General features: G+C 45.4%; 1 protein-coding gene and 1 long non-coding RNA gene across 2 annotated transcripts; both read right to left on the reverse strand.

Moving 5' to 3' along the window:
* Nucleotides 1-2,492: 2,492 nt before the first annotated feature.
* Nucleotides 2,493-5,963, reverse strand: LOC121461089 (alpha-1B-glycoprotein-like). The gene is made up of 4 exons (XM_041671853.1): nt 5,498-5,963; nt 4,713-5,009; nt 3,630-3,917; nt 2,493-2,536 (listed from the first exon to the last, which is right to left on the reverse strand). The coding sequence occupies exons 1-4, from the start codon at nt 5,961-5,963 to the stop codon at nt 2,493-2,495; spliced, it is 1,095 nt and encodes a 364-aa protein (XP_041527787.1).
* A 264-nt stretch (nt 5,964-6,227) lies between these two features.
* Nucleotides 6,228-7,110, reverse strand: LOC121461114. Its single transcript, XR_005976159.1, has 3 exons — nt 7,089-7,110; nt 6,951-7,013; nt 6,228-6,293 (listed from the first exon to the last, which is right to left on the reverse strand). It is a non-coding gene; the product is annotated as an uncharacterized LOC121461114 (long non-coding RNA).
* Between the last annotated feature and the right edge of the window lie 6,857 nt (nt 7,111-13,967).

The following is a 13,967-nucleotide window of genomic DNA, read 5'->3' on the forward strand; positions in this document are numbered from 1 at the left end:
CAGGAAATGGATTTGGTACTCTCTCACTTATTGTTACTTAATTTGACCTTTATCACAGTCCTATAATATGTAAATCAAGTTGTCACCATTACATAGAAGAGAACACCCACATTATGTTTTCAAAAAAAAAAAAAACACTCCCCTACTGAAGTCATCTCCAGTTTGTTAAACTTTCAAATCATTGATGTTCATCTTCTATCTCACACATGCTCTCCACGAACACCATGGCACTCCTGCTTTAAGGTAAAGTTTATCCAGTCAGGGTTATTCCCAATCTCACACTAACTGGCTTCTACCACAAACCTCTGTGCTTAGGGTTTGGCCCTGTGTAGAACATCCCATACCTACCTGTTCTGCTCTGTTTCTTCTGGTTCTTTTGTCTTCACAGTAGGACTGAGCACAGTGACATATGACTGCATCCCCAGTGTTTTGGATGCTGAGGCAGGAGGATTAAGAAGATCAGGAGTCCAAAGCTAGCTTGGGATGGAGAGTGATATCTGTCTCAAGACAAAAAAGAAAAAGGTCACCCCTGGATTCTTTGTACCTGGATTCCCAGGGTAAGTTAAAGCCAGGCTGAGTTAATGAGTTAGAAAGTGCTTTAGGCTGCTAAGCACTGGGAGAGGAAACAGCCCTGCTGCTTGTTAACTCAGCATTTGGGGACACTCACTCAGTGCTTGCTCATCTCTAAACTGGGAATAATGATATTAGGTGAAACGGTTGCTATCTTCTAGAATTCCTGTCTTCTTCTTCACATCTCAGGCTATGTCAGAGGCCAACAACCCCAGAGAGCCTGTGTGACCTATTATGATATTCTAAAAGAGTTCAAGATGGAGGTCTATGCGCAGCACTGTGAGCTCTCTAGAATTCTTGCACTGCATCTCTTGCTATCAGTGCATCTTACTGCACATAACTAAACTATTGATTTATTATTATATGTGTATATGTGAGCAGGGTTGTGTACATGGTTGTGTCCAGACAGATCAGAAGATGTCTGTGGAGAGTTTATTCTCTCAACGTCTCCTGTCAAGACAGAATGTCTCTTCCTTTAGATCACTCTGTCCTCCAAGCCTGGAGGTGTTCTATTCTCCTGTCTCCCCTCCATCTCACTGTAGGAGCACTGGTATTACAGATGCTTGCCACCAACTACATCCTTCTTAGTTATCCATTTCATTATGACTCTGGGTGTTGACTGAGATGGTCTTGCTTGTGGGTTAAGAGCTTTTACTCGCTAAACCATTCGTCCAGTCTTAGAATGAATTTTGTTTAAGAACAGGGACCTTGTGTTGTTCATTTTTGCTGTCTCCATGAACCAAACTGACTTCTGGATCATGCTGCTGAACTTCCAATTAAAACTTGTTGTAAAAAATAAATAATGGAAGGATCCTTCAGCTTTGAAGCATGAGTCAGTATTTTAGTATGCATGTGAGGGGTGAAGGAGAAGGAAGGGCCCTCTCAACAAAGGACTGAAGCAGCAGGGGTTACAGGGAGGCATGGAGTGTCTCTGAGTTATCCTGAGGACCAGAAGCAGCAAGGGACTGCTGGTATACAAGGCAGGGGGCAGGGCATTTTTGAGCTGAGGGCCACTTCTGCTTCAGGGATCAGCCCTTCAGGCTTTAGTCTCCGGCTCCACTGAGGCTTGAAGGGAAGGAAAGATTGGCTCAGCTCTGAAGATGTTTTGTTGTTTTGGTTTGTTCTAGCTGAGTCACTTCAGATAATGCATTGATTTGGACACACTCCGATGACACCCATCAGTGCTTATTCGTAAAAAAATGAAAACACAGGCAGAACTCATTAATGTATCATTTTTCTAACCTACTGCCAGGGTGGGGCTAGACCCTTTCAAGCTAAGATAGGTAAGACCAGCATTCCAGGCTACACACACATATCTGCTACAAGTGGGCAGAGTGCCTGGAAAGTAAGAGGCAGCCAGACAAAGGAGAGCAAGAGAAAGAGATCTTGAGAAACGTGCAATCAGGTCCAGGCCTCCACCTTTGTGCCCTTAGGATCCAATTCTAAGCCTACTCCCTTTAAGGACACTGGATCCCAGGCTGGTGTGGGAAGTCCTTCTGAACACGTGTTGCTTTTATTGGTTAATGAATAAAGCTGTGTCTGTGCAGCTCATTTAAAAATGTAATGTATATTTAAGAAATACAGGTTAATATATAGTCATCTATAATAGTCAAGCTTGTAGTCATGCTAGTTAGGTTTTCTAGATATATAGAGATATATTTCAGTTAGATAACTAATATTCAAACCTTTCAAAGACATATGGAATATGGCATTTGAACTTTTAAAAACTTAGGACTTCTTATGACAATGAGACACATCTATTCTGGCAGCATCAATTACTTCAAGAGAAGATGGGCATCAAAGAGACTTCTTATGGAGTTGGTTAGCCACTTGGGCAAAAATTTGCTCTTTCCTAGATACTTGATATTATGCTTTATGAACTGGCTATGCAAGACCCATAGAAAAATGACTACTGAACTTGCCTAAAGGTGAGGCTCCTGCTTCATGATAGAGTCTGACAGACATTCTGCAGGAAACAGAAGAAAGTGACTGACAAAGTGCCAACATAGGTGGAACTGTCTTTGAAATTTCTTGCTTCATGGAAAAGTTTGCTGGATACTATGGGCCTGTAGGCTGAAGATGAATGCCCCAATGTTATAGAAGAACTTTGGGTGACTGTCCATGCAGTGTGATGTCTCTGTCAATTCTTGAGTTTTGGAAGTTGCTTACAATGCACTTTCTGTTTATTTAGGTAATATGTCCTTCTGGGGTCTCTGAAGGAGTTGAATAGATAGTTATAATTATAGATTTCCTTAGTTATGATAAAAGATAAATTATTCTAACTGTAATTCTTGCTTGGTACCTGTTTTGTTATATGAAATTGTATTATGTCAAAGTTAAAATTTTTCTTTTATTTAAACAGAAAAGGGGAAATGATATGGGAAGTCCTTCTGTATATGTGTTGCTTTCATTGGCTAATGAATAAAGCTCTTTTGGCCAGTGCTTAGCAGAATAGAGCAAGGCAGGAAAGAAGGCAGAGTCAGAGAGACGCCATGTAACCACTGGATGAGACAGATGCCAGAAGTTTGCCTGGTAAATCATAGTCATGTGACAATACACAGATTATAGAAATGGATAAATTTAAGATATAAGAGCTACCCAGCAATAGACTTAAGTGATTGGTCAAGCAGTAATTTAATTAATATAGTTTCTAACTGATTATTTCAGGTCTAGGCAGCTGAAAAATGGACAAGCAGCCTCTAACTACACCAGGCATAGAATAACAGCCCCCTCCCCAGGCACACTGGACCCACAAGTGGAAGACACACACTTTAAGTAAACTATTGCTTGACCTTTAATAAGTACAGGGTGATTGAGGGAAATGCATCTTGCAGTGGGAAGAAAGCATAAGAGTTCTGCCCATCTTCGCCTCTTTCCAAGAATACCATCGTGTCCTGTGTCTGCGGCTACATCACCTTTCTAGACAAAGAAATGGATGAATTGATGCAGCACATTGCCATAGGGACTTTGCATACTAGCCTGGATTACACAGTTAACCAGTGCCCAGCACAGCCAAGACTGAGAGGCAAAACCCAACCTCAGCCCCCTGCAAGTCATACCTTCTACTATGAGCTCCACAGGGTTGCTGGGTTCTGAGTGGAAGGGATAAGGATTCCAGGAGGTATAGCGGCAGGTGTAGTTACCCGTATGTCGGGGACCCACTAAGGGTAGCCCCAGGTCACTCCAGGAGCTTGTTATTTTGTATATCCGGTAGGGGACAATTTTGCCACCGCGCAGCAGCTCCATGACGACCCCGGGCACCTTGCTCTGGCAGCGTAGAACAACATCACTGCCAGCAGGTACTTTACCTGTCCATAGCGCCTGGAGCTTTGGTGGTGGTGGTGGCCCTGGTTGTGGGGGGTGTGTGTGAGGGAAGATACTCAGTTTGGGACATTTCTTGTCAGGCCCCATGGTGACTTTACTCTGGCTACTTTGTTTGCACTACCCACTCTGGGTCAGACAACTCCCTCTGTTGCCTCTCTCCTTGGGTATCCATTTGTATCTCTTCCAGGTATGCAGCTTCCAGCATCACAAGCTATGAGATCTGCCAGGCTTTAGCCTATCCCAGGGCTTCACTGACTTCCCAGATAGATGAAGAAACCTTTCAGGATACTGCTTCTGGCAGAAGCACAGTTCAAAGGTCTGGGGTCAAATTTAAGCCTGACTGGAAGCTCTGTGTGGTCTCTCTACCTGGCTGACCTCTGACCCAAGGAGACCTCGATGAGGAAATCAGAGGAACAAATAGACCCCAGGGACTCGAGGGCTCTGGAAAATTACACATTAGCTCAAACTGTGGGGACAGCCCCAGGCCAGAACAGGCAGTGGCTGCTTCTGAGTGGAGCTGATGTACTTGCAGCACAGGGAAACCAAAGAGAGCAGGGTGCATCTGAACAGGAACAGCTCAGACCCTAATCCTCTTGAACACGGTTTCGCCTGCCCACTTCTAGTTCCAACTCCGGTGAAGAAAGACCAGAGTTCCACGCCTTATCGGAGGGAGGCAACTTCAAGGACCTCAAAGTCCTAAGCCTTGTTAAGGTGCAACATAAAAAGAATGGCCCCTCACAAGATCACAGCCCAGGAATCCGATCCCTTATAGGAGCACCCCATGGGACTTCCTAATCACGTGGCTATGCTCAGCTCACCGTTCACAGTCAGCTCCACGAACTCGCTGGGAGCAGATCCAGAGAAGGGCGGGGCTAGTTCCATGTAGATGCAGCTGTAGTCGGCAGAGTCTTTTGCTGAGACGTTGTGCAGCTGGAAGACAGCCTCGTTGCCAGCTGTCTTCAGCGTCTGCAGCAGGATGCTCTCATCCGGGTCTTCACGGTGCAGGCCGAAGCGCAGACCAGCCTTAGGGGCGGTGCATCGAAACTGCACCATCAAATCAGGTTCAGTGGTCTGATTCGATGGCTCGGCAGTGAGCACTGGTGCCGGCAGTGTCTCTGTAGAGGATCAGACACATTGGCCCAGTTTGAAGGCACAGCAAGGGACCCATGCGTGGTCCAGCCTGTGATGTGGCGAGTCTTTTGCCTAAAGTGACCTTCCCTCCTCCTTTCTTGTCTGCTTTTGAAGGACAGCCAAGACCATACTTAATATTGTGCCACTGCCTCAGGCTCTTAGCCTTGGCAAGCCGTGGACGTGCAGTTGAATTCTTTCTAGAATACTCTGACAAGAGGCATCCCATCAAAGTCTGAGCCTTGTGTGATCACTTTTGTGGTGATCCAGTTCTTTGCAGATCTTAAGGTTGCTGTGTTAATTGTTCTATTTGAGGCTTGGGAAACTGAGGCTAACTGGATAATTTGTTCTGGTTTGGGGATTCTGCCTACCTATCCTGCTTGCTTCTGACTACCCCTCGTGCCTTACCACCTGCTCTGGATCTGCAGTCCCTGTCGACCCCCCTCTACTCCCACCCCCCCGTCGTGAGGCTCACCATCACTCCACATTAGTTCTACGGGCTCACTGTCTTTGGACCAAGCTGTATTGCGGTGTAGACGGTAGCGACAGGTGAATGGGCTCTGGTCCCCCAGATCCGATCGTTTCAGATAGAACTTGACCTGCTCTGGGCTGGTGCTGATGGAGGGGAGCTTCAGCTTGTGCTCACCCTGCCTCAGCTGAAATTCAACATCCATCAGTGGAGCCTCACAGACAAGGGTCCTGTGGGCCTTCTCAAGTAGGATCACCGTGACACTTCCGGAAGAGGTCAGCACCGGTGGAGGCGGTATGACTGCAAGGCAGGGGAGATCCCGAGGCAGGAATCCAGGACACCCGGTATTGTAGGGTCCCACAAAGAACTGCCCTCTGTCTGGCCCCAAACCCCCAGGGACAGCTTGTCTTCGGACGCGATGCATCAGGTCTTTCCACCCAACTTTTCTGTGTTGGGATCGAGCACTCACCATACTCCTTGATAGTCACAGTATCACTGGGTGCAGAGGGCACAGCTGATGTATGGATTAGGTAGCTGCAGCTGTAGGTGCCCGGTTTGTGGACTAGGAAGGTGGCCCGTTCCTCGTCACCTTTCCTGGCTTTAGCTGTCCCCAGGAAACCATCGGGTCCAGCTAGTTCCAGGAAGCCATTGGGTTCAGCTACTTCCGGGAAACCAATATCTCCTTCCCGCTTCAGCAGGAAGGCTACATTTGGCAGCGGCGCCTGGCACGTCAGGAATGTGCTCAGGCCAGGTGTGATCCAGGACACGGGCTCAACAGAAAGCCAGGGTCTGGGCAAGAGCTCTGTGGAGCGGGGAGAGCAGGGTCAGTGAGTGCTTCGGTCTCACTCTGGAAGCAGCAAGGGTATGAACTCCAGACTCAGAAAATAGAAGGGAGGCAGGGATGGGTGGGGGTGGAAGCTGGAGACAGGGAGCAGAATACTACTCTGTGACAGGCCTGTCCCCTGTCCCCAGCACTCTACAGGACTTATTCATAAGCCTCTGAGGACAGCACAAACATTCCCACTTAACAGATGAGCAAGCAGGGATAGAGGCTCCTCCATCTACTCCTTCCCATTGTCTTCTTACCCCATTAAGATCCTGTCTATCCGTCCCTGTCGCCTCCATGAAATTTCTCATCTCCATCCTTCCATCAAAGTGGTCCAAGCCTTACTGAATTTGGTCGAGGTCCCTATTGTCACTTGCAATTGCTCCCAATGGGAATGGGTCTGATATGGGAGGTAGGTCAACATGGACAAGCTACTGGAACATCCCATTTCTGAGCAGCTGGAGGTTTTTGGTAGCCTCAGGGCCTTATAAGTCAGAGTCAGGTTTGCCCAGATTTCTAGCAGGGACCCAGTGTCTGCCCATAGCATAGGCTAACTGGTGGTGTTTGGGGTGCAAAAGAGCCAAGGTTAGCATGCTGCTGTTAGGAAAGGGGTTTCCTACAACCCATGCTCACTGTTTCCTGTGTTATCCTTCAACACGTTGGTGGCTGCATCAGTTGCTGGACCTAGAAGGAAGCCTGTAGGAACAGAGTCTGTGAGTTTCCATCCATACCACACCTGCCCCAGGGGTTCCATGCCCCAGGACGTCTTACCCAGGAGAAGCAGCCCAGCTGCCAGCAGAGACATGGCTGGGCCCTCAGTCCAGCTGGAGTGTCTGTCTGCAGGGAGCACCTGCAGCGGCGAATTAATCTGTGGGGCCGACCTTGCACTTTGTTTGCCCTTCCTGGAAAGTAGGGGCAGAGATTCAGCTGCTTGGCATGGGGACAAGGAGGATTCAGCAATAATGCTAATCAATAATAATGTGTAAAGTTTCAAGCCTAACATATAGTAACAGTAAAAAATCTTCTCTTCTTCTGATTAAAAAAAACACAAGCAAAACAGTATTTTAGACTCAATAAAAAGACCAAATTTCCTTAATGTAAGAGAGTGTTTTATTCTAGGCCAGCCCGGGCTACACAGTGAACCAGACACTGTTTAAGAAAGAGCAAGAAACGAAACAAAACCCAGGAATACATAAACCCATTTTGGTATCCAGAAATTGTCTTTGATCGTTAAAACTATTGTGTGCAAGTTTGGGATCACAGTCACCCTGTGCTTTCCCACTCACATTCCCGTGGCTCCTTCAGTGAGAATTTCTTTCCCTTTGGGAACAGCAGGAAGAGGATGTCGGCATTTCCTCTCTCTCTCTCTCTCTCTCTCTCTCTCTCTCTCTCAATTTCCATTGCCTTTCCAGCAAAGAAAGAATCCTTTATCTCACAGATGACACGGGAGTTTGACTTCCAAAATCTCTCAAACTGTTCACACTCTAGGGTCTATGAAATCAACAAAGGCTGAGAGCCCAATGAAGTAAAATGAATAAAACAAACAATTTTGAAAATTTTTGTATTTTTGTGCTTGTCTCGTTATGTTTGTATGTGTGAGTTCATGTGTTGGGTGACAACCATAAAATATTTATTGTGGTTCTTTGTCAATACTTCCAGTCATTAGTTTGTGTCCACTGACTGTGAGCTTCCCAGGCCCCTGCTCCTGGACACGTTTCCTCGAGAGAACTCATGGTCTTTCATAGAGTCCTTCCCTAGTGACCTGGAACCAGGAAAGAGTTTCAGCATACAGCTGAATGAGCCTTGCCTTGCATGTTGCCTACAAAGAATCGGGTCCTGACACAGGGGTGGGGACAAGCTAGACCTCAGATGCAACCCTCATTGAGTGTGCTAAGTACCAGCCATGTGGCCACTCTCACCCAAAGAATAAATCCTCTTTTATTACTTTGGAAGGTTCCAGAGAGGCTGGCAGTCCTTGCTGCTCTGTAGACTTCAATAGGGGAGCAGAGTGGAAATAAGACTAGGGAAGGAACTCATGTAAGCCCTACTTGTCAGTGGGCCCTTATGGTTCTCCACAAAACCTCCTCCATCAGGAAACTGACAGTGTATCTCCTAGCTGGCCACGGCTTCCCACTTCAGTGGATTCTCCACTGAGAAAAAAAATGAGAAGAAGGCTGTTATTACAGTGCTTAGGCACAGCAGCTCCCATGGGCACAACTGAGGAAGGCGTCGTTCTGCACTCCATACTGTCGAGAAATCTCTTGCTGAAGCTGTATGTTCTTCCGAGTGGTGATAGCTAATGGAGAGTTGAGACAGGGAGGGGTGGACTCACGCCCATTGCAGGGGGTTCTCTAAGCTGTGCTCCATTCCCTGGTGCTCTAACCTGGTGCCTAGAGACAGGACTGAAGGCCCTGCATCTTGAGATGTTTCTTTCTAATAACTTTTGTCCTGTATCTTATCTTAAAGCTACTCATTTCTTCCTCTCTGTTTTTTCTCCTCACATCCTCCTGTCCAGTTTCTAGAACTCTCAAGTATGACACATATCACACTTGACTTAAAATATGCCCTTATCTCATGAGGACCACGACATTCCCTAGAATACCCAGAGAGAAACAATCAAGATTGGAATTTAAAGAAAATTGTGGACTCGTTTTTTTTCCTGCACAGTGTCCATTTCTCTTTCCATTTTACACAGAGAACCTGCTGTGTAAGGAGCCAGACTTAGATTACAATAAACATGTGTCACCATGAATGTTCCATCACTGTGCATAGGTTTGTCGCCAGTCTCCTTTCTTGCCATCAATACACAAGTAACAAGATGGAAAAATTTTGGAGACATTAATTTACTTTTCCTCTTTCTGGTGAAGCTGAGAAAAATGTATCTTGATACTTTGAGAAGAGGTAGGGGGTAAAATGGCAAAAGAAAAATCAGTGGTTGTTAGGGTTTTTGTCAGGTGTGCAAGCATATGCCAGGTGACCCCACCCAGAAGGAACGGTGAACCAGAAATAAAATTCCCACTACATCCTTCAATGAGGACTCCTGCTTGCTCTTCCCTGTGGTATGCAGGGCACAGGGCTCAAGTTACGACAGACTGATGCTTCCTCCCGTCCCTTTGCAAAGATTCCAGGAAAGAGCCACAGAGCAATGGAGCCCTGACTCATCTGAAGTCAGCACACACGGTGGGACCAGTGCTAATTGCTGGCAAACCTTCCTGTATCAAGTAACCACATAAGCGGGAGCTTAAAATAGCAGAAAGGTATTCCTCAGAGGTCTAGAAGTTCTAAATATTAAATGAAGACTTTGGGAAGGTCCTGGTCTGTCCTTGCCTTTTCTTAGGGCCTGTGGGCTGTTGGGAATCCTTGGCAGTGCCTAGCTCACACACTCACCACTTGTGTTTCCTTGGTGTGTCTTTCCTTCCCTGTGACTACATTTCTCCCTTCTTATGAGAACACCAGTACCTGACCTAGGGTCCATTGAACCCAACGCTTGAAGGTGTCTGTACATCTACTCCTCTCTCAGGTCACACTCCCAGCTGGATTAGAAGTTGAACATGTGAAGAACACAGAGCAGCCCACAGTCAGAAGACAAGAATGGGCCTGGAGCTAATTAAGGGTCTCTTGGGATCACAGGTAACAGATCCAGTTTCTCTCATGTCTCTTGAGCACCTTGGAATGTCTTTTCTCTGTGTGTGAGAAACCATTAGCAAAGAATGGTGCCTTGGGTTGGAGCATTCCAAAGAGGAGGACACTTTCCACAAAGTATAAACTTGAAGAGTTACCCAGCTTATGTCAAGAGTACCATTTTTCAGCACTTCGAAGGCGGAGGTGGGTGGGTCTCTGTGGGCTGAAGAGCAACAATAGTGCGTTTCCAACCAGTGGACCAGAACTCCATTGTGAGATGCTGCCTCAATTTTAGGGGTAAGAAGGAGGGCTTTGGGGCTTGGATCTAGATCTGACATTTGGACCTGACACTCCTCGCCACCCCCATACTTCTATTTATCAAGCAACGTTTTTTTCCATGTTCCCTCTTTTTACCCATGACAGATGGTGTTCAAATAAACAACTATTTCCCAAATCTGCCTCATATTCCAATAGTTCTGTTAGGTAATGATGACAATAGCCACCACCACAATATTAATAACTACAGCCTTACTCGGGTCATCCATTATTCAAAGTATTTGTGTGGATTCACTCACTTTAACCTTTGGAAGATGGCCTTGATATCCCCATTATCCAGGAAAATGAGCCATTTCTAATGGGAATAGAAACTAGTTCTGATGGACCCAAAATTGCAGGCAGACAGTGAAGGTCAGTACAGCTGTCTGAGTCTCAATCCCACATGCCCTACCAAGCTAGAGGCTCAGTGCTCCAGCTCTAGTGGGAGACCCTTTGGGGCAAAAAACCTGAGTGTTGGGAAGAGAAGCAGTGCTGATCCCAATTATACACTTTCTTATCTACACCATAGGCCCAACCAGCAGAAGGCACAGTTGTCTGCAATACCTAGGATCTTAATCCCCGTGTTCCCCCAAGACTGTCTCCCATGAGAAGCTTTCTAGGTCACAGTAAATGTGATTTTCTTTATTCTCCCATGGTCCTACTTAGCTGGCTGTGTTCTGGGTTGCGTCTTTCCTTAGGGCAGGAAGAAGGCAGTGTTTCCTCAAGTTCTCTCATTTTCTTCCTCCTGTTCTGCCAGTTTCTCAGGCTTCTCATCGACTTTCAAACACTTTTCGGGATTTATTAACCACTCAATCATTTTTCTGCCACTAAAACTAAATAGTTTCCTAATAATAAATAAATAGAATCCTCTTTTGAGTCACTTTCAAGCTTCTGGGTATTCTTGCAGGCTTCCATTGGGGCAGAATGTGCTTTGTCAGGGCAGAGCTGGACATAGGGACTATTTCTTATCGCTCTACTGTCTGATAAATGACTAGGAGACACTATCTATAAATCAAAAGCAAAGGGGGAAGTCCATGGCTAAGAGATAATAATCCCTTCCAGCTTTCTTGGTGCTTTAGAGGCAGGGTCCTTTTGGTGTTCTTGGCTTCTTCTGCTTCCTGCCAGATCATCCTTCCTTTAACATCTACACACATGAACTCCAATCTTTGTCATAAATATGAAGTCCAATATGTTGCCTCCGGTTTTCTGAAGACTTTTATGGGTCAATGCATGTAGGACCTGTAGTTCGCAGCCTGGCTTCCCAGCATCCTTTAATTTCCATTTTTGTTTCCATTTTCTGAAGTACACTATTATAAGAAAGTTTTTAATGCTTTATTTAAAAAATATCAGGGGGCCATATACCCGGGCATACCTTTTGAGTGAATGCAGTATGAGCTATTACTCTCCCTAAGTTTCCTCCTCCATAGCCAAACACAGGGCATTTTACAGCCTTATTATATCCTTTTCTGATTCGTTCTATTCACTGAGAACTGATTTTTCCCTGCAGCCAATTCCTTCTATTTCTTCTTTTCTCTAATCCCAGAAACACACCTAGAGGATTTAGCCTCCTTTTCTGGGAAACAGAAATGGAATTCATTTAAAAACCATGATACTATATTTTCAGAAAACCTTTTTTTCCTCTGATTCAACTTTCTCCACTTACATCATGGTTTGAAACTCCTCTCTCTGGACTAAGCCAAAGTTCTTAAATTTATTGGTCACTTATTATTTATACTAACGGTTGATTAATCAGTACTGGGTATTGAACACAGAGACTGGAACATGCCAAGAGTACGTTCTGCCACTGAGGTATATCCCCAGCCCAGGCAAGCCTTTATTTTGCTGTCTTCTGGCTTCAGTCTCCCAAGGAGCTGGCATCCAGAATGTGCCATTAGATCCCCTATACTCACTTTTAGAAAGGCAGGGACATTGGGAAAAACATTTAAGCTCCCCCACTGCTAGGCTCTTCGCTTCAACACCTGCTGGTAGAGGCAAAAGAAGGGGATGAAAAGGATACATTATTTTCTACTGTCCAGAGCAAACCCTCGCAACTCCAGGGTTCTTTATTGTTGTCTTACTTAAGACAAAGCGTTTGCGGCATGATTGCAGTGAGTCAGAAGGTGCTGGCCCTCCAAGTGCACCTTTCCCTCGTGTTCCTCGACATTAGGATGATGCTCACCCAGGTGACTGGCTTGGTGCTAGGGATCTGAGCAAACACTTACCACACACTGCTAACAGGTAAGGATGGGTTACAAAAGTCCTGCCGGAAGAATTCAGGAGTAATTTGCACACATAAGTTTGGCAACTGTTTGGAGCATCTGCCACTAAGCTGACGCTTTTGACAATTCCCTTCCCACCCCAACAGCTGTTGGCATCAGTCTTTCTGGGAAGCCTGTTCAGTCATTTATGCTTCCTTTCTGCCCGTCTGCCCTCTCCACCCGCAGTACATCCTCCTTTCTTAAATGATGGTCATTTTGCTGGAGGTGTCTGGCTCATGTAACACCATCTTCAGACTAGCAGACTTGAAAGAGATCAACAGTGAAGAGCCCACAGAGGAGGGGGTTGTGGGTGGTCATCTCTGACTAACTCAGCTTAACATGGGTGGTCATGAGAAGGAAGCAAGGTGAGGAATCAAACTAGCTAGCTCACCTTAATATGGTTGGTCATGAGAGAGAAATTGGGTTACCTCTACTCTTCCTTCAATTTGCTTCTATGTTCATTAAAGTGCTCCATGAACATGCTTAAAGAGTCAGATAACCCCAAGGCTTATTTCAATAAAGCAAACGCCTGTATTCTGTACCTCTCCAATCCGTACACTCCCAGAGACAGCCATTCAAAACCTGGTAGCTGTTTCCTCTTGAGGCATTCTCTATATGTCTCTAAATTCTATTTTTGGTAAAAATATGTACAGCATATTTAATTGTTTTCTATCTACTATAGGAACTGAGGGGTGAGCTCACTCTCCTACTCAAAATGTAACCACAGATATGCTTTCTCTTGCTCCTGTTCTCCTGTTTAATAATAGTGAGCCTTCCGAGTTTCCTTTATCAAAACATGTGAGCATACATTTATATATTTAAATGCATCCATGTAAATATATACAGCAATGTGTCCCTTGATGAGGATACATTTTGAGAAAGACATCATTATATAGTTCCATAGAGCAGATGTCACAGAGTGCCTGATATTATAGTATTGCCCGCTATACACCCAGGTTACATGGCAGGGTGTGGCTTCAAAACTATATTCCTATGCAGTATAGTCCTGTGCTAAATCCTGTAGGCCACTGTAAATTGCATTTATGTATGTAAATATGTAGATATAAACATGAAAAAGGCACAGTAATGATAATGTTATTGGAAGTTTTCCTTGTCTTCAGACTACTGTTCTGTATCAGATGTTCCTGACTAAACATTGGTATAGTATACAGAAGTATGTAAAAATGATAGAGGACATCATTGTCCCACCGTTTTTCTTACACAGATTTTTACCCATGCTGGAGCTAATGATTGCCTTTTCCTGCTTGTTTCCTTTGCTGGATGTCTTGGTAAGCAATTCTTACTGTGTCTGTCCCTTTCATTTAATTCTGAGACGTGAAAGGAGCTTTCAGCTGTATCTTAGTGAAGAAGACTGCCTCAGAGCCTTTGGGACACCCGTGTCTGTGTCCCCCTTACCATCATTCTAGGGTGTCACACTTTCTGCTATGAGGTTCAA

This window comes from Microtus oregoni, unplaced genomic scaffold, assembly GCF_018167655.1.
Source record: "Microtus oregoni isolate MIOR12 unplaced genomic scaffold, Mior012 000022F_ref0000154, whole genome shotgun sequence".
In the NCBI taxonomy this organism is placed as follows: Eukaryota; Metazoa; Chordata; class Mammalia; order Rodentia; family Cricetidae; genus Microtus; species Microtus oregoni.